The sequence below is a fragment of the Saccostrea echinata genome, unplaced genomic scaffold (assembly GCF_033153115.1).
Source record: "Saccostrea echinata isolate AGI-Se365-2 ecotype Australia unplaced genomic scaffold, CSIRO_AGI_Sech_v1 ptg000027l, whole genome shotgun sequence".
NCBI classification, from domain to species: Eukaryota; Metazoa; Mollusca; class Bivalvia; order Ostreida; family Ostreidae; genus Saccostrea; species Saccostrea echinata.
In genome coordinates this window covers 3059213-3084095 of record NW_026889776.1, presented here as the reverse complement: position 1 = coordinate 3084095, position 24883 = coordinate 3059213, and the positions used below count along the sequence as shown (strand labels likewise).

The window sequence follows — 24883 nt, the reverse complement described above, 5'->3', positions numbered from 1 at the left end:
TACTTAGTTACTTTATTTAATACCCAGGAGCAGAGAAGATTTTCAAAGAATTAATGCATTTTCACTATATAATCAATAGAGCCCCGCCCTAAAACCAGAACCCCTGACCCTGGGGCCATGAAATTCACAATTTTGGAAGAGGCACTCTTCCTCATCATAACTGTGTACTTAAGATATCCTCTAAATACCCAGGAGCAGAGAAGTTTTTTAAAGAATTAATGCATTTTCACTATATAATTATTAGAGCCCCGCCCTAACACCTGAACCCCTGACCCAGTAGCCATGAAATTCAGAATTTTAGAATAGGCTCTCTTGCTCATCATAACTGTATACTTAGTTACTTTATTTAAAAGAAGAGAAGATTTTCAAAGAGTTAATGCATTTTCACTATATAATCAATAAAGCCCTGCCCTAACACCAGAACCCCTGAATCTGGGGCCATGAAATTCGCAATTTTGGAAGAGGCATTCTTGCTCATCATAACTATGTACTTAGTTACTTTATTTAATACCCAGGAGCAGAGAAGATTTTCAAAGAATTAATGCATTTTCACTATATATAATCAATAGAGCCCCGCCCTTACACCTGAACCCCTGACCCTGGGGCCATGAAATTCACAATTTTGGAAGAGGCACTCTACCTCATCATAACTGTGTACTTAGGTTATCGGCTAAATAGCCAGGAGCAGAGGAGAAGATTTTTAAAGAATTAATGCATTTTCACTATATAATCATTAGAGCCCCGCTCTAACACCAGAACCCCTGACCCATGGGCCAAGAAATTCACAATATTGGAAGAGGCACTCTTGCTCATCATAACTATGTACTTACTTCGTCGGCTAAATACCCAGGAGCAGAGAAGATTTTTAAAGAATTAATGCATTTTCACTATATAATCATTAGAGCCCCACCCTAGCGCCAGAAGCCCTGATCCTGGGCCATGAATTTCGCAATTTTGGTAGAGCGCTTAATGCTTATTACAATCATGCCAACAGTTTGACTGCTTGATGTCCAGGAGTAAAGAAGAAGATTTTTTAAGATTGCATTAATTTTGATGGTTTTAGCCCCACCCCTCAGACCCCAGGGGGGCAGGGGCCATGAATTTCAAAATTTTTACTCCCCTTCACCCATAGATACTATATGCCCAATTTGGTTGAAATTGGTTCAGTGGTTCCAGAGAAGAAGCTAAAAATGTTCAAAAGTTTACGACCGATTGACGACGAACGACGTACGACGACGGAAGAAGGTCACCTGAGTGACTCAGGTGACCTAAAAACGTACATGGAACAAAACTATATCTAGACTTTAATGATCTTCGATTCTCAAAAACTACACACTTTCACATACATACACCTGGGTATAACGTTGAAGTTTGTCAACGTTGTTTTGCGATCAAGCAATCAATAAGAAATAGTAAAACAAAAATAATTAAATCAAAATTAATATTTTGCTTTGGGAAGGCAACGTTTTGGCCGAATCTGCAAATCCTTAAAACTGCAGCTAGTTCCCACATGGATTTGAAAGTAAAACATTTCCTCAAGTCCAACAGGTAGTTCCAGGGGATCAAAATGTTTTACATCACACTTAAAACGTTTAAAGATATATTTCATGTGATTGAAAAGTTTTATTTCCTTACAGATCCCTGAATCGATGAAAATCACCTTTTTGATATCCGATCATGCCATACCTTGAAATAAAAGAGAAAATGAATTTTAGGAACATCACAATTCCTGTTCTCTGTATATATAAGCTACAAAAACACCTTCAGTTTCCTGAATACGAGTTCTCATATTCACAGTGCTGTTAAAACGGATATAAGACCACGGAACATTAACTGGCAAAATTGGAAATATGCAGCTTACGTCATTTCCATCTTTTACAGTCAAAACATTTAATGATAGACAATGAAATGGGCTGGTGACAATTCGACACGGACGTCCGAGAAAGCATTGGATAGAAATTCTAGTTTGAAATTCATTTTTCAACACACCTCAGCTACACTAGAACACACGGTGTTACTGATTGACCCAGAAGACAAATAATTTCAATTTTGGAATAGTTTGAAATTTATATAAATCAGAATTTCCTGTCCAGTGTTTTTAAAGAAATATAAAGGAACAAATATTTGATTTCTGATTGGTATGTGTTTGCTGGGAGGGTGGGGGGAAGGGGTTGAACGATCTTAGAATAAATATGAAAGTTTTCTTTTAGTTTGGACAACCCCCCCCCTGCTCTTGTTTGTCAAACATTTTTCAGTGAAGACAAAACTAAAAAGAATAAGCTTTTGTCATCCTAGAAATAAATATAATCTGTCATGTGAAGGCATGATCTGACTCGACAATTTTTGACAGCCCCCCCCCCCTTTAGAATCAAATGACCATCCCCTGAAAAAAATAATCTATGTCTTCTATTACTTTTACGTGTCCTTAAAATTATAGCCTAAAGTACTCATATAAATATGAATTTCAAACAACATGTATTTGGGAATTGTAATCATGGTAATCATTTGTCTTTTGGATCATACATTCACACTTTAGGTTTGAAAACAGTTCAGGTGGATTGAAAATGAATTTGAAAATAGAATTTCAATCCAATGTTTTCTTTGACGTCCGTGTCGAATTGTATCCGCCCATTTTATTGTCTATCATTAAACATTTTGACTGTAACAGATGGAAATGACGTAGGCTGCATATTTCCAATTTTGCCAGTAAATGTTCTGCGGTCTTATAAGAATGGCTTTCAATCTTCCCTTAAAATCATCTTCTATATTTGTACATTTTGGGGTCAATCCCAGAGTGTTTCTGTACTTGAACGGAGGAAAAGGGACTTCGTTCGTTTCAAGTTAAATACCAGTATTATACAGCAAAAAAAAAAAGAAGCAAAAATGGCAAATTTTGGGATCCAGTGCTCCTCATTTCCTGATTTCTAGCCTCAGAGATGACAAAACCACTAATGATTATAACCAGTTTTTGTGGTATTATACCACTATCATATGACCTATACCTACCTTTTCACTGAAATCACAAAATATACAAAATTATGAACAAGTCGATTTTTTTTCTATCTGGTAGGCACAAATGTTGTCAGATGAACTAATTTATTAAATGTACAAATTTCGATAGATAAAAAGGGTCAAAATATTCATATATTATTCACTTGCATGGCCAGATAAACTTGTTTCTTTTCCCAATTCTATTTTCTCCAAACTGCGATATTATTTTCAGAGCACTAACTTATTACAAGTAAGAACTGTCCATTTTTAGTACGAATATATCTATATATAAAATATATTTATAGTCAAAATTTTCTCTTCACTTCTTTTTTCTTAGCACAAATGAGGAAAAACAAAATATCGCTCCGTTTTTCCTCTCCTTTTAAAATTGATATGAGGTAGTCAATCAATATATTTTTTAAAAAGTTTGCTTGTTCAAAATTGAAGTACTTTCTTTGGTAAAATATCTCTTCAATCGTTCGTGTAAATTAACCCGTGACTCTTACTTTAGTGGCGGCTCTGTGCACGAGTGTATGACGTAACGCCAATCTATTGATATCTCTGTCATAGCCTCCTCCAATCACAGTAGCAACTGGAATACCACGTGACACACAAGAGTCAATTACAAACCAGTCTCTCAAGAATAGCCCTTTTGAAATAAATTTAAATGAAAAAAGATAAGCAGACTAGCATTCAGTTTGATGTTATACACAAAATACGAAAGTAATTCACAAAATACTGTAGACTGGGTTATTTTCGCCCCAGTGTTACTTTCGCCATTTCACACTTTCAAACAATTTTGTCCCGTTTTAAATTCGCCCACATGCGACGAGGGTGAAAGGGGCGAAATTAAAAAGGGGCGAAAATGCCCCTGTAAATTCGCGGATAAGGATGACCCTAGAAAAATGATGATTTGTCAGTATTACATGAAATTCAACAAAATAAATGCTTATTACGAGTAAATTATCATTTTTTGAGAATTGCAAAATAGTTTAACCATAGACAGCAATTCCTAAGTTCTATGTGCAGGTCCATTATATCTTTGATTTACACATCATATGGGAAGCAATGTACACCTACATGTGTATAAGCACGCCTGCAGTGTCTTACAAAAATGCTGTATTTTAAAATTTGCTCTATATACTTTTGTGCACACAATGATACGTTTAATTAAAGAAATGCATGATGTAGTGATACCAAATAATTTTCAACAATAAACAAGAGGCCCAAGGGCCTTAACGGTCACCTGAATACAATACAACAATTTAGAGGATCCATAGAGTATAAAATGAAATGAAAGGTGAAGCTTTGTTGCCCAAAAGCAAGAAAAATAGGGTGATGAGGATCAACAAAATAATTAGTCTAGTATTCATTAACAGTTCAGAAATTAGGTTCTAATCTGTTCCCCATTTATCACTATCACCATACAATATATTAACAAACTATCAGTGCTTCTGTACTATTTTAATTCCTTGTGGAAATCTCTTACATTGGCCTCTCTTTGTTGAAAATTTAATAAGACAAGTTATTTTTGTCTCATTTTTATTTATCTATTACTTACAAGTCCACCTGATCATTAAAACTATGAAAATACTTTTTGTATTATTCAATAAAAATTCTTGCATAATTCTCTTATTCTATTAATCTTTCAAGTACATTATTTACAGTGGTTAATTATCAAAAGTAAATGGCAAAGGGGAATAACTCCTCTCAGTAGAATACAAATTAATAGAGCCCTGGCTAGGACCAGAACACTTGACCAAATGGTCCAGATGTTCAAAAATCTGGTAAAAATAACCCTTCCTTATTACAACTTTTACTCTTTTTGCCTCTGATATGCCCAAGTGCAGAGAAGACTTTTAAAGAAATAATGCATTTTTACTACAGATTCACAATATTATCAATAGACCCCCCCCCCCCTTTCACCACCGAGAAACACCATAGCCTCTCACCCTGGAACCAGAAGTTTGCTCATCATAAGTAATCACTTTGTTTATCTGCTTAACATTAAGGAGCAGACAGGATTATTTAATAGAATTAATGCATTTTCACTATATTATCCAGAGCCCCACATTTACACCAGCACATCTGACCCAGGGGTCATGAAATACACTACTCTGGAAGAAGCACTCTTGCTCATCATAACTATATACTTAGCTTCTTTGCTTTTTAACCAGAAGCAGAAAAGAATATTTTCAGAGAAATTTTGCTTTTTCACTATATAATCAATAGAGCCCCCCACCCACCTTTTCACCAGAACCCTTGACCCTGGGGCCATGAATTTCACAATTTTGGAAGAGGCATCCTTGCTTATAATAACAATGTATTTAGTTCGTTTAAATAATATCCAGGAGCAGAGAAGAAGATTTTTAAAGCACTAATGCATTTTCACTATATAATAAATAGAGCCCCGCCCTAAAATCAGAACTCCTGATCCAGGGGCCATGAAATTCACAATTGTGGTAGAGTCACTCTTGCTTATCATAACTATTTATTTAATTTGTTTAAATAATACCCAGGAGAAGAAAATAAGATTTTCAAAGAAATAATGCACTTTCACTATATGATCTATATAGCCCTGCCCTAGCACCAGAACCCCTAACCCTGGGGCTATGAATTTCACAATTTTGGTAGAGTCACTCTTGCATATCATAACTTTGTATTTAATTTGTTTAAATAATACCCAGGAGTAGAAAAGAAGATTTTCAAAGAAATAATGCACTTTCACTATATGATCTATATAGCCCCCCCCCCCCCATAAGCACCAGAACCCCTGACCCTGGGGCTATGAATTTCACAATGTTGGTAGAGTCACTCTTGCATATCATAACTTTGTATTTAATTTGTTTAAATAATACCCAGGAGTAGAAAAGAAGATTTTCAAAGAAATAATGCACTTTCACTATATGATCTATATAGCCCCCCTCCCCCTTAGGCACCAGAACCCCTGACCCTGAGGCTATGAATTTCATAATTTTGGTAGAGTCTTTCTTGCTTATCATAACTATGTATTTAATTTGTTTAAATAATACCCAGGGGTAGAGAAGAAGATTTTCAAAGAAATAATGCACTTTCACTATATGATCTATACCCCCCCCCCCCCCAGCACCACAACCCATGACCCTGGGGTCATGAATTTCACAATTTTGGTAGAGTCACTCTTGCTCATCATAACCATGTATTCAATTTGTTTCAATAATACCCAGGAGTAAAGAAGAAGATTTTCAAAGAAATAATGCACTTTTACTATATGATCTATATAGCCCAGCCCTAGCACCAGAACCCCTGACCCTGGGGACATGAATCAGACGTTCTTATTGAGGGACAAAAGCATAAAGTATCTCTGTTTACTATAGTAATCTATATATCGGCAAAATTATTGGGGGGCGTGCCCCCCCCCCCCCCCCCTACGGCCATGAAATAAATAAATAAATTCAGAATTAATCTAGCATCAGAAATGTATTCATATGATACAGAGGGGTGGGATTCGTTTCATAGCTGCATTTAAATGAATAAAAGTGTTTTAAAAACATACTCTCCTATACGGAAGCCCATTTAGGACCTATCAAAAATATTTTTGAATTCGATATAACGAATTGTAAAATTTGTTATAACGAATTTAATTCGTTATAACAATTTCTTTGAATTCGTTATAACGAATTTAATCTGTTATAACAAATTCGTTGAATTTGTTATAACGAATTCAAAAATTTGTTATAACAAATTAAATTCGTTTAAACGAATTCAAAAATTTGTTATAAGGATTTAAATTCGTTAAAACGAATTCGCCAAATCATTATATCAAATTCATACATATCTTTCTAAAGGCCCTGATTGTTGAATTTGATTTAACGAATTTAATTCGTTATAACAAATTTTTGAATTTGTTATAACGAATTAAATTTGTTTAAACAAATTTTAGATTTCGTTTAAACGAATCTTATTAGTTATAACAAATTTTTGAATTCGTTATAATGAATTCAACAAATTTGGTATAACAGATTAAATTCGATATAACGAATTCAAAGAAATTGTTATAACGAATTAAATTCGTTATAACAAATTCTACAATTCGTTATATCGAATTCGAAAATATTTTTTGATAGGTCCTAAATGGGCTTCCGTACTCCTACATGTTTGTGCTGTTAGATATAATAGTTGTCAGAGTACAATGAGTATATGTGCATCTGACTGCTAGCATTCAAGTTCAAGAAGATACAGTCATTTGCTAAACCTCTTTATGATTAAAGCGCTGCAATTCTGCGAAAGCCTGACGTTAGTAGGCCGAAAATTAATTTGTATTGAATTAATAACTTTAATATCTACAGCCAAAACAAAACCGATGTAAAATATGTGATGTACCTTTGAAGTACATTGTCCTGACAAGTTAATTTGCAGGATAAAGTACAATTACTGTACGTGTATAATTGTAGTATTTCAGGTACAAAAAGATACATCTTTGTTATTGTGTGTATGACTATAAGTGTATTTTCGACTTTTTACAATTTACAATGAATGACTGTAATTGAAAAATAAATATAAATACTTAAGTGAATGAAAACAATAATACAAAATGTTCATTAAGGAATGTTTACAAGATATAATTACCTAGGTCTTACCTTCATCTGTTAGACTAAGCTTCCCTAATTCATCCTTTTCATGTGGGTCAACACCAGCATCATACAGAACAAGATCAGGTCTAAAACTGTCCAGCAGCCAAGGGAGATAGGACTGTACGTGGTTTAAGTAGTCTGTATCCTACATGTAAAGCATATGATTTCCAGCCAACGCTAATTGTAAATATTTATATATAATCATGATTGATTTTAATAATAAACTAGAGGTACACTGAGCACTGAGCTCACAAAATGATACCCTCCGCCTCTCATATGTTTATAATGACAAAGTCCATGTCTGGGAGACCCAAAATAAAAGTCCGATCAAAAACTAAAATAGAAGGTGCCCAATGGCACTATAAAATAAAGATTCTGTGAAAGTATCATTAAATTTTGTTCAGTGGCAGGGCTAAACATTTAGGCACGTCCGACCGACTCAGACAAGTAAACGTTAGGTCCGGTCTTGTTTATTTTGCTTCTTGGTAGCCTGACTGGTCGTGTAAATATATTTCGACCGAAGTTTAAATGAAGCAAAACTTCAACAAATTTACAAATTTTTCTTGTTTATCGATGTGTTAGATCAGGTTCCACTTTCATTTTTGATCCCAATGTAAAATAAAATAACCGATGAACCATGATTTTTCCCCTGCCAAATCTGTGTTTGATCAATCAGCTGATGCAGTTATTACCAAGAATGTTAATTGTAGCTTTATTTGAGATATAAAATGTGTCAACCTAGTCAACATTCAACTTAATTACGAAGAGTAATGATCATTATTATATCATCTAGCATTTCCCCCACAACTTTTTGAACTTCGTTCTCAACCGCAAGACAGCCATGATGGGTGCCCACTGTAAATATCACACCTGGTTAGTTCAGTCCGTGAATGTTTGACCCTATATTATAAGTCAGTATGTGAGGTAGTTTATATTAGCCGAAAAAAATCCCTATCGACCAACACTTGCTTCTGTTGAATGTAACAGGAAACATATTTTTTTGGCCTTAGTATACATATCAATATTTCATTAATCATGCTACCATTTGACTTGCTTTTTAAAGCTAACTCTACCAAGATGTTTTCTTCCTGCTAGGTCATTTATGATAGATGTTGCACTGTGTGTTTAATTTAACCAGTGATAGAACTTAATCGAGTTGAAATATAATACATCCCCCTTTCTGATATTTTCTTGAATTTAGTAAAAAGAGTTATATTATATAATTTTCTTTGCACCAAAACCAACTTAAGGTAAGCATCGATTTGCTTACACTGATAATGTTTTTCAACTCTGGGGTTTTCTCTTCATGATCATATTCACGTTGTAACATAGGCGTCAGAAGCAAATTGAAAGTGGGGGGTTAATTAAAAGTGGGGACTAAACCAACAAAAAAAAACGTATGGGGACTTAGCCCCAATTTTCAATGCCTATATTATGTCTATCTTTGCTAAAAAAAAAAAGTAGGGAGGCTACCCCCCCCCCAGCCTCCTCCCCTGGTTCCGACGCCTATGTAATATTGATTGGTTCAGTGAACCATGGATATTAGGTCAGGTCTAGTGAAATTGAGGTCAGGTCTAGTGAAATTTTCATGTACTAGTCCGACTGGTCTAGTTTATTTTAAAGTTAATGTTGAGCCCTGCAGTGGTATAGAAGAAGTTGCAGATAAGAGATGGGTACCCCTCAATATTACAGAAATTGTTTTTCTATTGGAAACCCGAAATATGTGTCCGATCAAAAAGTAAAAATAGGAAGTGCACAATGGCACTATGAAACAAAGATTCTGAAAAAGTCTAATTAAATTAAATCTTGTTCAGTGGTATAAGAGGAGTTGCAGATAAGAGATTTGTACCCTAAAGCGTAACAGATGGACGTGCAGACAGAAGGATGAGCGGAGGTACGCCACATCACTATACATTCCCTTCTTTTCAAGCGGGGGGGGGGGGGGGTGTTAATTAACACTATACCATTTTCACAACTTTGTCCAAAGGGGGGGGGGGGGGAGAGGGAAAAAATTAAAATCCTAATAAAACTTCACTTAAGATGTATTCTTATAATGAAAACAGCTGTCTCCCTTTTCTGAACTCTAATCTTGATAAGGAAATTATTAACAAAAGCTTGAACCTCAAAGTTAATTTCATGGGCAATAACATAAGTATACTGAAGTATGAATTTTCTGCCGAAAACTTAAAGTTATACAGCCTTGATACATAGGAGCAGCAATAGTCTAAAATTTGAAATTATTGCAATCAAGATCTCTAAAGTTCTGGACCTGACACCTTAAAATTTAATATTCCCCAAACTAGTTGGACGATGACCATGCCCTTTAATTTGACGTAGAGGCAATATCTTTCAATGCAATTTTAAAGATTTGAGGAGTACTGGTCCCGACACCATTTCGCTACTATTGCCCAACGATCTTGACTTGCGAGATACAGTCTTTAGTCAAGGTCGTGATGTATTTGGAATAGTTTACAAATATTAACATAAGTAGTTGGTCTTTGATATGTTGATTTAGACTTTACATTATATAAAATGTGGAACGCATGTATTTTCAATATTTTCAAGTAAGATGAAAAATCTCTTTGAACAGTTGAGTGAAAGGACCTTCTATCACTGGACTGGGTGAAGTTTAACTGGAATAGGGAAAGAATGATCGTCAGAACTCGCTGGAGTATTGTCGACACTTTCTCCATATTAAATTTAGGATTGATTGATTGATTGATTGCGTTTTGTTTTACGTCTCATTCGAGAACTTTTCACTCATATAGAGACGTCACCATGTACCGGTGAAGGGCTTCAAATTTAGACCTTTACTCGGCTCTCAGGACCATTGAGCAGTGAAGGATCTTTATCGTGCCAACGTCTGTCGTGACACGGGGCCTCGGTTTTTAAGGTCTCATCCGAAGGACCCGCAACTTTCACTTCAAAGTGCCGAGCGCTTGGCGAAGGAACAGTTACTACCTATTTTTTATCGACTTAGGTCAGCCGCGGCCGAGATGCGAAGTCACGACCTTCCGATCACGGAGCGAGCTTTTAACTTCCACATACTAGTCTGTTGCAGCCATCCATCATTTAGAAATTAAAATTGCTCAGCTAGTAATTTGCGCGTTTTTTTAATCAGAGGAATCGATACGTTGAACGCAGCAATATCATAAGACAAGAAGAACAGCGTCAGATCCTTCTATTTGAATACTCAAAATGTCTTTCGATTGTGAGTCACATATAACTTTTCAGGGCCTAGTCCGGAATGAAAATAAAAAGGGTCAGAGAGAAGTTATCTCTTATGCGTTGTTAAGGCTTCTGATAGGGTGTCAGTAAGGGAATTCTGCTCAAGACACAACACTTTGGTAAAAACAGTACAAATGGTTCAGGAATGAGCACGGTGAGTGCTCCATGATGTCTGAACAAAACAAAGGATTCCAGCCTCTAATGCCAATTGTTAAGTCTTCAACTTATCCTTCATCAGTGTTTAGAAATGTCACCCATATTCTTTTCCAACATCATCTACATGAAAATTAATTCATCAGATGACCGTAAATGGATACAAGATTTGGATGTTAAGCTTAACAATAGAAAGAAGGACGTGTTATGTAGTCCATTCACAGAAGTTTCCGATTTTTTACATTCTTGGTAAAGACCTCAATCGAACTAAATGAACAGTGACCATTGCCAGTTTGACAGGGTAGAGAAGAAAAAAAAAATTGGGCATCATAATTTACAAGACTCTCTGTTGGTATGACCAAATCGAACTCACAACAAAGAATGCAAATAATATGCATGCTTCTGGCCAAAATTGTCTACCAATAGCCTTTGGACAGAAAGTGAAAGGTCACAACACAATCGCATTAACAGTCATCCAAGAGTACAGAAGCATCAATTGGAATCCTCTAAAAATGATTCAAATTGCGTCACAGGAGGGAAAGTTAATCTCTTTCAGATTTAATTATTCTTATTACTTTTTCCCCGTTATCAACACAAATACATACAAATAATAAGACGAGTCTATGCCAGAGATGAAATGCATCAAAAAGAAATGACAGAGAGCCTCACACTTATACTGGTTTAAAAAATTTCTTTTCTAGACATGCATCTGGGTCCGTAATATTTTTTAAAAGGCAAGTCCACTTTGTCGAGTTATTTGTACTTTTGATGGGTGACAAAGCCTTATTTAAATTCTTAATTAATGGAAAAAATTCAGGAAGTCTACTTGAAATTGGTGGTTCAAAAGAAGTCAAAATACTCAAGTTAAACTGTTATAATTTTTAAAAAAAACTAAGAGAAAAAAATTTGATTAGAAGAGTTCATCTGATGCCCTTATTAAGAGCTCTCCCAAAGTTAGTTTCTAGTTTAGGTGGTCTGAGTTTAGTAGTATCACTTGCAGAATACTTACGGAAATTCCCGTTATAAGCCCTATATCCATGTCGCTTGCCTGTTTCTTTAAAGGATAGTTTTTTTCACAGTGCATTGAGAAAGTAAAAATTGCACAACTGTCGCTGAAGATGTAAGCTGTGCCGTCACCCTGTACAATAAATCAATATATATAAATTTTTATTTCAATCAGTTGATTTATTTAAATTTTAATTTTGACTTAAAATGAACCAGAAGCATGGTCTTTGGTACATGTACGTCGATGTATGACTCCAAAACTACAGTTTTTTAGATTAATTTTCATGATTAACTCCATCCTTCGTCTTAAGAGTCTAGACGGGCAGAAAAATCAAAATTTTTATTCCGTTTTGATAACAAATTTATTCTGATATTGGTTCAGAAATTTCCGAGAAAATGCTGAAAATAAGTTTACGTTGTTCACACATTCAATATTCGCACGGAGGGTCGGAATGAATTCTTTTTTTATAGGAATAAAATTCGTTTAAACGAAATCAACTTTGTTATAACGAATTATACATGTATTTGTTTAAAGGAATTCGACAATTCGTTATATGGATTTCATAATATTTTTCTGTAGGCCATAAAAGTTTAATTTGATTAAACGAATTATAACAAATTTAAGAATTCGTTCCAAAAATTTTTATTCGTTATATCAAATTTTGGAACTCGTTTGAACAAATTTAATCTATTATAACAACTTTTTGAATGCGTTATAACGAATTTAACAAATCTGCTTTAACAAATTAAATACGGTATAACGAATTAAAAAAAATGCTGTAACGAAAATTAAATTAATTTAAACAAATTTGACAGTTCGTTATATCAAATTCAATTTTTTTTTTTGATAGGTCCTTATGGGTTTCCGCACGGAAGCCCATTTAAAACCTATCAAAAAATATTTTTGAATTCGATATAAAGAATTGTCAAATTTGTTAAAACAAATTTTTATTTAATTCGTTATAATATTTTTTTGAATATGTTATGATGAATTAAATCTGTTAAAACAGATTTCTTGAATTCGTTATAACGAATAAAAAAAAATTATAACAAATTAAACTCGTTTAAACGGATTCTAAAATTTGTTATAACAAATTAAATTCGTTATAACAATTTTTGAATTCGTTATAACGAATTAATTTGTTATAACAAATTTTTGTATTTGTTATAACGAATTCACAAATACTTTTCTATAGGTCCTAATTGTCAATTTTTACGGAAGCCCATTTATATTTAGGACCTATCAAAAAATATTTTTGAATTCAATATTTCGAATTGTCAAATTTGTTATAACGAATTTAATCCTTTATAACAATTTCTTTGAATTATAACGATTTCAATTTGTCGTAACAAGTTTGTCAAATTCGTTATAACGAATTCAAAACATTGGAATACCAATATAAATTCGTTTTAACGATTTCTAAAATTTGTTATTATATCAAATCAAATTTGTTTAAACAGATTCTTAGATTTGTTATAACGAATTAAATTCGTTGAATCAAATTCAACAATAAGGGCCTGTAGAAAAATATATATGCATTCGATATACCGATTTGTTGAATTCGTTTTAACAAATTAAAGAATCTGTTTAAACAAATTTAATCTGTTATAACAAATTTTAGAATTCGTTAAAACGAATTTATTTTGTTATGACAAATTTTTGAATTGGTTTTAATGAATTCAACGAATTTGTTATAATAGATTTAATTCATTATAATGAATTCAGAGAGATTGTTATAACGAATTAAATTCGTTATAACAAATTCGATTACAAGTATTCTTTATATCGAATTCAAAAATATTTTTTGAAAGGTCCTAAATGGGCTTCCGTAGATTTTGAATAAACGACTTTAATTTGTTATAATAAATTTAAGAATTTGTTTAAACGAATTTAATTAAATATTACAAATTTTAGAATTCATTTAAACAACTTTAATCTGTTATAAAAAAAAATTTGCTGAATTCGTTATATCAAATTCAACAGATATGTTATAACAAATTTAATTCGTTTTGACGAATTCAAACTAGAAATATGTCCATAGGACATGAATGCCCCGCCAAGGGTATATTAGTAATGCAACATTTAAACACTAATTGAGAAAAGTGAGGTCAAGGTCAAAGGAAAGGTCAAGGTCAAAAAATGTTGATGCAGTTGCATAGCTCTCATCAATATCTACCAGCATATGAAGTTTGATAAAAATAACTTGAATAGTTTCTTTGAAACTGAGCTTTGAACAGAGCTAAACGCACAGTGTGACGGAAGGACAGACAGAAGGACGGAAGACGGACATGACAAACACTATATGCCCCGGCCATATTCATGGCGGGGTATAAAAATTGTTATAACGAATTAAATTCGTTCAAACAAATTCAACGTTATATCGAATTCAAATTTTTTTTTGATAGGTCCTTAATGGGCTTCCGTACTTTCGTACGAGCATTAAAAACGAACTATCAACTTTTCAATAGAGCGTAACTGTGACACACTGCAGGCGCGTAGTAACAGGAGGGGGGGCTGCCCCCTTTTTTCCGAAGACTTTTTTTTACTATTTGAAATGTTATTTGAAAGGCCGGTTGGCCTCCCCACTTTTTGTTGTAGAATAGTCAAATAAGGGTTTTGTAGTAGTGTATGAATAAATGAATAAAAATTTGGTACTGAAAGAAGTTGGAACCTACCTACCCCCCCCCCCCCCCCCCCGAAATAGGATTTTCGAGTTCGGACAATCCCCCCCCCCCTTTTTTTTTTTGGCTTGTCAAGTTTTTCCCAGGTAAGTTGATTTTTTTTTCTCTGGCTGCCCCCCCCCCCACTTTCAAAAACGATGCTACGTCCCTGCACTGCATGATGGTATCTGCTTCCATAATACATCGGAAATGAACTAAACCTATCTATATCCCAGCACAGTTATTCAAAACCAACCTGATGAACATCCAGGTCCACAATCAGGACTTTTTGGACTTGGCACTCTTTAAACAAAACAGCAGCAGTGACCGCCATATCATTCAAAAGGCAATACCCAGCCCCGTGGCTAGGAAAGGCGTGGTGAGTACCACCTCCTGTGCTGCATGCTATCCCATGCTCCATAGCAATTCGACCCGCCAAAAGTGTTCCTCCTATTTTAAAGCATTTAACAGAACTGAGAGTACGAACACAACACGTAGTTAAACATTGAACAAAAACATTAAATTTTTTCCCGCAATGCATTTAATTTTTTTTTTTTTATTAATGTTCCCCAACTTCAGTTGTAAAAGCACAGTGTATTAAACGTTTAATTTATGGATAACATAAATCAACGAAATTATATCCCAGTGAAAACGTTATGTGAACATAAAAAATATTTTAAAAAAAAGGTATTACATAAAAAAACAAGATGTGTTTGTGAAACACTATGCCCCCGATGGTAACACAATTCTGGAGTGGGACGTAGACTACAGTGCAATAGTTATGGCCAATGTTAAAAGTTTTTCAAATGTAGGTCAAAGGTCACAGTTGAGGTCACATGATCAAAAATTTCTGTACCAATGGAAAGGTCTTGTCATAATGAACACTCATGTCAAATATTAAAGCCTTACCCTTGACAGCGCAGTAGTTATGGGCTAGGTTAAAGTTGACAACAGACAGACAAACAAACAGACAGACAGGATAAAAACAATATACCCCCGGGATCTTTCGATCCCGGGGCATAAAAATGCTAAATTATGATGCAAATAAAACTGCATGATGTATTTTTTTTTTATTTTCGGTATAATTCATTCCTTGAAAGGGAACTGTAAAGCTACGGATCTCTAAACTTATCCCATATTTTCTCTGCAATCTTTGAAGAAGACATTATTCAGTATACAATATCACATTCAAGGATATCTTGATATCTAGATATTTTATGTATATTCTTTGAAAAAAAAGGTATTAGTAATTTCACGTCTAATTCAATCTTTTGTGATATTACATGTAGCGAGAAGGAGAATTAAGTTTTTAGAACTTGTGCCCAATCATTTCTTGCAATAAAATATGTTCAGATCAAATCATTAGTAATTTTAAAAACTGCTAAAATCTATTGCAAATAAAACTGATATTTGTTATGTTTTGCGTATATTGCCAAATGCAATATACATATAGTGACTTATTTTTCTTTTATTTTAAGTGCAAAAACGTCCGATTCAATTTAAGCTGTAGTACTCGTTTTATTCCTTAGTTCATTCTTTCATTCATTTTTTTTTTCTCTTTTACAGATTTTTTTTTACACGGCAATTAGAATTACAATTTAACACGACAAATACAGGAAAATATGACAAGACCAACCCCAACCCCCCACCCTCCCACCCCGGCGTACTACGGGTCTGCTTCACTGTGAAAAAATCTAAAAATGCAAAAATGCTGCCGATTCTAATTAGGTTGGTTACTAAAAACAACAGCATTTATTAGTATATCCCATATTTCATTTCAGTTTACAATATATGATTAATAGGAAGTATATGAACATAATTTACAGTTTGCGATGTTTCTCTTAACAAAATAGGAAGTAGAGACAATAAACTATTTTAAAATTAGAAGAATGTATGTAACTCACAGTTGGAGATTGTTCTTAACAATGTATGATTATTAGTGTTGTTTATTAGTTTTCAATCCAAAAATTCAAAATTACTTTATGAAGTCATTTTCAACTTTAGATTGAACATCAATAAACGATAATAGGAAGTAAATAATTTTCAGCTGGTCATTGTTTTTAAACTACATGATTAAAAGGAGGGGTGTAATTTACAGCTAGTAATTGTTTTTAACACACCTCAGGCCCGCAGCAACTGTTTCAAAAGTGCGGGGAGTGACCTCTGACAAGCAAAATAATAATTAAAAAATCCTTAACAGTCCAAATCTGGAATCTGTCAGTGCTCGAGCTTAGAGCAGCAAAAAATGGGGGGGGGGGGGGGGCAGCATCTAAATGAAAATGTACTGCAGCAAAATACTATACTCAGAAAAAGGGGCTGTACCTTTTTCACAATATTGACATTTCTTTAGAATCAAATTAAGATATCGTAGCGTGAAGTATAGTGCTAAGATCTATAATAGTATATTAGGAATAACAATGGCGTATATTCCATATAGGCAAAAAGGTTGTAGCCTACACATCATTTTCTTGAAGTAAAAATATTATATTTATACATGTATTTGGTTGAAAATGGGGGAAAGTTGATCATAAATCTTATTTATTTACCAGTTTACTAGAATCATCAAATGCAATAAAAGTATTTTTAGCAATCCACACTTTTATGCCTATCCAACTTTTACGTAGTTCACTTCTCCGACCCCCACCCTCCATCGAGGGTGAGGGGCTCCCTCCTTGCCTACCCGCAATTCGCGTTTCAGGTGAAATCTGTGACTTCACATTAGCCCACACATTAGCAGAAAGGAATATACACCACTGAATAATATCTAAAACACACGTAATAATACTCACTGTCATACACAATATTTTATTATTATCATACAATATGCAAAATTTCGTTGCTTTTTTATTTTCTAGAATCCACATTTGCTTTACACCACTTCTTGAATATGATGTATAACAATTTGTCTGAGGTAACTCCTTTACAGCATTAACATTTTGATGAGGAATAAGCATTAGGGTTTACTTGACCCTGCAATATACATGTAAGTCTTTTATGAAGTTTCCGAAAGGGTACGGTAAATCAAACTCATTTCCATTGACTAGAATTGTTTTAAAACGTATTTAAAACTGAAAGGTGATTTTTGAAGAATTTCATTCCTTGCAAGGGAACTGTCAGTATAGGTTGGATTACCAGATGTGGAATTAAAACTTCTAAAATTATTCTAAAATGCAGTTGTAATAATGAGTCTTACAAACAAAGGCTATAATGATCTGACTATAGTTGAAAGGAGAGAAAGAACAAGCACAGTTACATAAGAGGATTTTGTTTTAGACGTTCACTGTCCACACTGTGGAGTTTGTTTTTAGAAAATTTTGGATGCAACAGTTGGGGAATATCTGTAGGAAAACAAGGGAGTACTCTTCAACTTGGAAGGTGGAATACAAGACTAAGCTTTTCACTTTGAGGAACATGGAGCACAAGCTTGCCTATATGAGATTTTTATACACAAGATGCGTCTGATACTAGTGTATGAAATATATATTTGCAAGCTTGTGCTCTATGTTTTCTGAAACAAAATTGCTGTAAAATCGATGAAAATTTACATAAAAATGAGAAATTTCGGAACTTCTTATATTTTCTGACCTTCCTGTGGCCTCTGTGTATCCCAGAACTTAGAACAATAATCATTTTGTGACAGGGGTGACAACAGGATTTTATTGATAAACTGTTACATCATTCTAAAAGCCACTCCAAACCAGGGGCCAAAAAGGGGTCTTAGCCTATCTTGTTCTTTGACTCTACACTACCCAAGGATGCTTCCAAATAAATATGACATACTAATTTTGCCTTTGCTGTTCTTGAGAAGAAGATTTTTAAAGATTGTTTCCTATATATTCCTGTGCAAAACTTTGATCATCCATTGTGGCCCCGCACTACCCCCAGAGGTTATGATTTGAATAAATTTGAATCTATTTAACAAAGCTTTCACATAAGTTTCAATTCTTCTGGCCCAGTGGTTTTTGAGAAGATTTTTTCTCTGAATTTCTAATATGTAAATCTTTGATCGCTCATTGTAGCCCCATCCAACCCTAGTGGTCATGATTTAATTAAACTTACATCTATACAAGGTAATACAGCTTTCACATAAATTTCATCTTTTCTGGATAAATTTCTATCAGAAAAGCCCACTGAATTCTTTGGCTCAGGTGAGCTAAAAATGTCTGGAAGACTAACTATGATGGAATGACAACAGCAGAGTGACAAAATGATGGACAGAAATTGATAACACTATATGCCCTGGCCATTTCCTGGCAGCTGGTATAAAAATAGAATTTTTTTTAAAAACAGAACATATTTTACAGCAGCTAGATCAGAGCCTTTGAAAGAAATGTTTACTAGATAATATTGCCCATTGTCCGATACCCACGGGTGATCTCGTCTATTACTTATCATACATGTAATATCATCCTGATAAGTAAAAGTCGAGATCACCCATGGGTATCCGACAATGAATATTGCCTAGCAATGATCAATATTAGACTCTCAAAGTTGCAACTCCTGAAAATGTATCATAATTCATCTTTCAACATCGCAATGAATGATTTTTTTTTTTTCAAAAACAAAACAACGATCTAGCTGGTTTTACAGTTCATTAGACATTGATAAATCAGAGATTGATTCATTTAATTCTCATGGTGCTATTCTAGTCTTTCTGGAGTATAAGGTACTTTGGTCTAACTGCTTTGGGAGAATAATGTGACTTTTCAGAGGCAATATAATTATAAATTCCTAGAATCATGCAACTATTAAGTAATTTTATTAGACATAATACAACCTAAAAATAAGAAAAGATTGTAATGAAACTAAGGTATGCACACCTGTTTCTAATCTGCATCTTGATACAATTCCCAGACTCCATTTAAATCCAGTGAGTCTCTGCTCTTCAACTGTTGTTTTCCCAGTAAGGAATCGGTCAACATAGTTGGGAGTATGCACAAGTTTTAGCAAATCTGGGTCTATAGCAGTTGGTTTAAAGATCTGTTTCATTGATATCACATTATCAGTTCTGAGATATCGTAAAACTCCATGGAATTTTCTCATCGCAAATCTATGTTTAAAGGGAAATTCACACACGTATCCATCATGATGTACAATGGGAAGACCATGTATTTCCAGCCTTTTGACCTGAAAGATTTGAAAAAATAAAATATTTTTATAGGGAATATGTCTCTATAGTGTCTATCTTCTTATATCAAAATCTGAAAAGTCTACCATCCCCGAGAAAACCCTTGAAACTTAAGAATTCATCGCTGAGATACTGCATGTACTATATTACTTAGGAGAATTCATCACAAAACAGATATAATGAGGTATTCCTTGGGAAGGAGATTTTACTTATTAAATAGACTCAATCCAAATTACAAAACAATTTATATCATGTTATAAAAATTGAACAATATCTAGACAAAATTTAACCTGTATAATTCCAAGCAATCTGTAAAAATTTTTTATGATAAAGTGTAACTGTTTAAATACCTGGTAATGGATAACATTCTGCTTTCAGGGGTTATCATGTTAATTGTAATGACTTTTAAAATAGAAGAATAACCTTCTGCAACAAGAGATGTTTGTGAAACATTTATGCCCCCTCCCAATAATGGAATTTTTCTAAGTCCAAGGGGGATAACTCTGACAAAAATTGCTCAATTGTACCCAAAACAGAACTTGAGTTAGATATTTTTATAATAAACCTGTATACCAAATTTCATTTCAGTATGTGCAACCTCTGCGAAGAAAAAGAACGGAAACTGCAAATAATTGGAATTTTTCTTAAGTCCAAGGGGCATAACTCTGTCAAAAATTGATCGATCATACCTAAAACAGAAATTGACTTAAATATTCTTATGATAAATCTGTATACCAAATTTCATTTCAGTATGTGTAACCCCTGCAAAGAAAACCTACCGACCTACAGACAGCATCAAAGCAATATGCCCTCCCTTCTTCAAAGGGGGACATAAATATAACAATGCTAAGTTTTCTGAATGTAAATTATTAGTGCTATACTGTCTTACCTTTTCAAGAATATCCCTACTGTTTGAGTGCTTTTTGCTTAAATCAAGTGAACATGACCTCTTTTGATCAGATGACTTGAATTTCATTTTTCTGCAGCAATTCAATTTCCTTATATCTGACACAGATATTACATTCCTCATCTTCATCACTTCCTCCCATCAGCCAAAATTTTCTGTAAATATTAATCAATTAAATAACAAGCATTCTGAGAGTATTGCATAAGTAACACTAGTCCCCTACTGATAAGTGTAATCTAGGGTCCCTTAAAAATTAAAAAGGCCAACATTCTGCCAAAAATCATCGAGGCGGAATAAGATGCAAACTTTATCAGCATCTCTTCAAGGTACACTCACAAACCAAAAATCAGATCAATATCTGCATGCATTTAGAAAATCATAGGTATTCAAAGATTACTAAGCTTACCTCAAAGAATATCTATAAGGGGAAAAATACTTTCTGCGTGTGCTAAAGTACTGGTATTTTTAAAGATAAATTATTGGAATATTTTCTATTATCAGATTATATGAAATAATGTATTTTCAGTAACACAATAAAAGGAGGGTAATGTTAGACTTCAAAGCAGATTAATGAAAATGATGGAAACAATAAAAATAGTTAATTAACATAGCCAGATAGTTCAGTTGGTAGAGCCCCAGTGGGCTCGGGATCAAATCCTGTCTGGTCCATTGCATTTTCCTCCTTGCTGGTTACATGTACATTGGTGCCATGACCATGCCCTGGAAGTGACAGGTGAGAGACCTGTTAGGGAAGAGCCTGTGTTAGTGCCTTTGGGGTTGAGGACCTTTAAGGAGGGAGTAGTGTGGTGGTCAGACATCTTTGAGTGCTTGTTGCCAGATAGCTCTCCATTGGTAGAGCACCTGACTAGTTATTCAGAGTTTCTTGGGTTCAAATCCTGGTTAGGTTCGTCGCTTTTTCTTTCTGGCCAGTCAGGTATTTTTTATGTCTTCTTTTCAAAATAATGATTATATGTACCTAGCTGCAGAACTGTATCTCTCTGGTTGAAAAAAATTGTACAGACAACAAATCTCGCATCATATTTTTTTTCTAGTTAATTTGCATCCCAAAATCAATATCTAAGCAAGTTTGATTTAAGTAGGACTTATAGTTACTTGGAAATGGACCTGCTCCAAAAACTTTAACCTTTCACTAATCAAGAAAATGTCTGTCAGTTCAAACATCCGAAGCAAGTCTGGAAGTGTCCATCCCTCGATGCATCATCTATGTATAACCATAACAGGCCACATAGCTATACTGCTACTCCAGAAACATTATCCTCATGGTCACTCATCTGGAAAATGTAGGTCAGATTCAGGATCCAAGGCTGGTCTGGAAGTGGCCATATCTAAATTCATCATCCATGCTAATTTGGTTAAAGTATTGCTAAAATTCACTCATCTGGAAAATAAAGGTCAGATCCAGCATCCGATGCAGGCTGGGAAATGGACATCCTTAGATGCACCATCAATGAAAGTTGTGGACGGTATGCGTCTTACCAGGGTGTAAACTGTAGAAATCATGCAAGGCAACAAACTTTGTGAGGAAGACCCTGTCTCTCCTTTTTTTCTGCATTAGTCAGACCCAGCACAATCAGCAGTATAGATTACCAAACCAGAGCGACAGATTCATGCATTGTAAAAATCTTCAATTTACAGGAACACTTATTTTGTCGCTGGCTTCGGGTATTATTTCTTGCATTATATGTGTTTCCCCATTTAAAGGATGATATTACTTAATTAACCATATTTTATTAGTAATCCTGATACTTTATTTACCTTTCAACTGTTACAAACAGCTATGTGGCCGGGTTGGAATGTCAGCTTTTAAATTCACATTCCTACGTCCATATGGTGGGGTCATCCTAAATTAACGTGACCTAAAGGTAAATAGAGTATCAGGAATAAGAGTTAAATATATGGTTAATTAACAGATACCATACTTTAAGCTGGAGAATGCATATACTATACATTAATACAAGAAATAATACCCAAAGAGAGAATAAAAAAGCTTTGCTGTAAATTGAAGGTTTTTACAATGCTTGGAGATGTAGCTCTCTAGTACGAATTTTCTCAAGCAGAGATCGAGCTACAGTTCTGCAACTAACATGTACCATGCACATATCAAAAATATAAAAGTGGGGATAAGAGTCAGAAGAATATCGTATTACCCCCTCCCCAAACTGAAAAAAAAATCCATTAACTGATCAACTGCTGACATTAAACTGTTGCACATCTAACACTGTGGTGATCGAGGGCTTGTCCTGAGACACTGCTTATTCTAGCTTCAAGAGTGTGCAATTACCATCGCCCGACGCCCGGGGCTACCAATTTTAGAGGTCAGGCTATCATAAATCTATACTGCATTAGCCCGTCGGGCTAGTAAATCTAAAACGAAAGTATAATATATAGTATATATAACCCTGCCTGACCACTGCAATGTTCAGGCTTTAACCAATGTTAAATTTACAGTGAAGACTTGACTTTCATCAAGCTGCATGCTTTAAAAACTAATGTATTTTAAAAACAAATGCAAACTATGGTTATGATCATGTATAATGCTGTAATAGTATGACACAGTAGCTTTGTGCAGATATACCTGGTTTAAAAACATAAACATATCCAGGTGTTTTTGTTTACCATCAGAAAACTAAATAAATCGTACGTAAATTTGTCCGCTCAAAAATATATTTAGGACTAGGATATATGATATCTAAAAATTCATTTGAATGATATAAAAAAAGTCATTTAAGCACATAGGTAGTTTTTTGCTATTAATATTTTTCAGTTGTATTATATTTAAGTGTTACATATCTCGAATTAGGTTTTGGTCAAGTTACTCAAAATTAAAAATGGACGCAAAAATAGTGCAGAAATGTCCACTGAACAAAAAATAGCAATGAAACTGTCATTCAAAAGCAATTTTTATATACAAGAACGATAAAAGCAAAATTCTTTCTAGGTAGTTTTCATGGATAAATCTTAGAGGCAAGTTTTTAAACATTTATTCGCTGTTAATGGTCTATACAATGTGTGTATCGATACAGACAGATGCAGTCTATCTTCTGCTCATTAAACAGTTAAACTTACGATCTGGTAAATCTTTTCAAGGTTTAAGCTTTGCCTGGAGCTAATAATTGCGTCTTCGTGAGTGGTAGAAATATTATTTGATGAAAAATATTATGTTATTTCATAGTTTTTTTTATGTTTGACATCCTCGTTACACCACAGCCAATGAAAACGCCGATATGAAACACACCTCTTAAACAGCTGGCAGCAATGAATCAGAACAGAATATTTTTGTTTTTGAATAATATCCAATGTGATAGGGATTCTGTTCTTTTTTTAATTTGTCCAGTGTACAAGAAATGATCCAATATGATATATACAATATATATGAATAATATGATACTATTATATATATTTACATTGCATTCCTATAAATTAACTTTTAAAAATTAGATGAGTTGATTCCTTGATAATTAAACATGAATATTAATTTTTGTCAAGGACAGGAGCCTAACTTGCATGTCAATCTGTTGCGGCTGTCTTTGTTATCGCTTATATTTCAAGACAGTTATCATGTATTTTGTTTATCCTGCAACATATTTTTACATTTGAAGTCCAAAAACTAGCTATTTTCAACAGATTTAGTCACATCTCTGCAGTTGAAGCTATGATGCCATGGCACAAATATTGCAATATATGACTTCACAATGCTTTTAGAATGTCGGAATAAATGCAAGAGGCTTTATTAGGGCATTGACCGAATAAAGCTTTGGTTTATTAGGTTACCTTTATTCAGTCAATACAAGGGGTGGTTGCAGGATAAATTGCTTTCTCTGTGATAACTTCTAAAAGTTAGGTGAGTTGATTTCTTGATAGTTAAACTTGAATGTAAATTTTGTCAAGGTCAGGAGCCTAACATGCATGTCAATCTCTTGCGGCTGTCTTTGTGTCTAATGTCAGTGGGTGGGGACTATAGTATTGAAATTCACCCATTATGCAAATTATCCCACATTTCCAACTATCGTTGATGCCCTGGCATACCCAACAAACTAGACAGTGATTCCTTAAGTAGATTGTAAAGTTCAGTTGTATCAAATGTTGGGAATAGCTGAAAATAATATCTTTGGATTAATGCATTTCATTCATAATAGCCTTAATTTTTTTATTATACAAATTTCTTATTCCCAGGTC

At 34.0% G+C, this 24883-nt stretch overlaps 1 protein-coding gene across 2 annotated transcripts; it reads right to left on the bottom strand.

Moving 5' to 3' along the window:
* Positions 1–1287: 1287 nt before the first annotated feature.
* Positions 1288–23325, bottom strand: LOC133193312 (uncharacterized protein SYNPCC7002_A1628-like). 2 transcript variants are annotated; one of them, XM_061329261.1, is made up of 8 exons: positions 23283–23325; positions 20669–20841; positions 19472–19778; positions 14908–15101; positions 11995–12123; positions 7611–7749; positions 3498–3640; positions 1288–1686 (listed from the first exon to the last, which is right to left on the bottom strand). In XM_061329261.1, the coding sequence occupies exons 2-8, from the start codon at positions 20813–20815 to the stop codon at positions 1657–1659; spliced, it is 1089 nt and encodes a 362-aa protein (XP_061185245.1). In that variant the 5' UTR covers positions 20816–20841; positions 23283–23325; the 3' UTR covers positions 1288–1656. The 2 variants fall into 2 exon arrangements, with proteins under 2 accessions (XP_061185245.1, XP_061185244.1); XM_061329260.1 differs by lacking the exon at positions 23283–23325 and adding an exon at positions 22463–22542.
* Positions 23326–24883: the final 1558 nt, after the last annotated feature.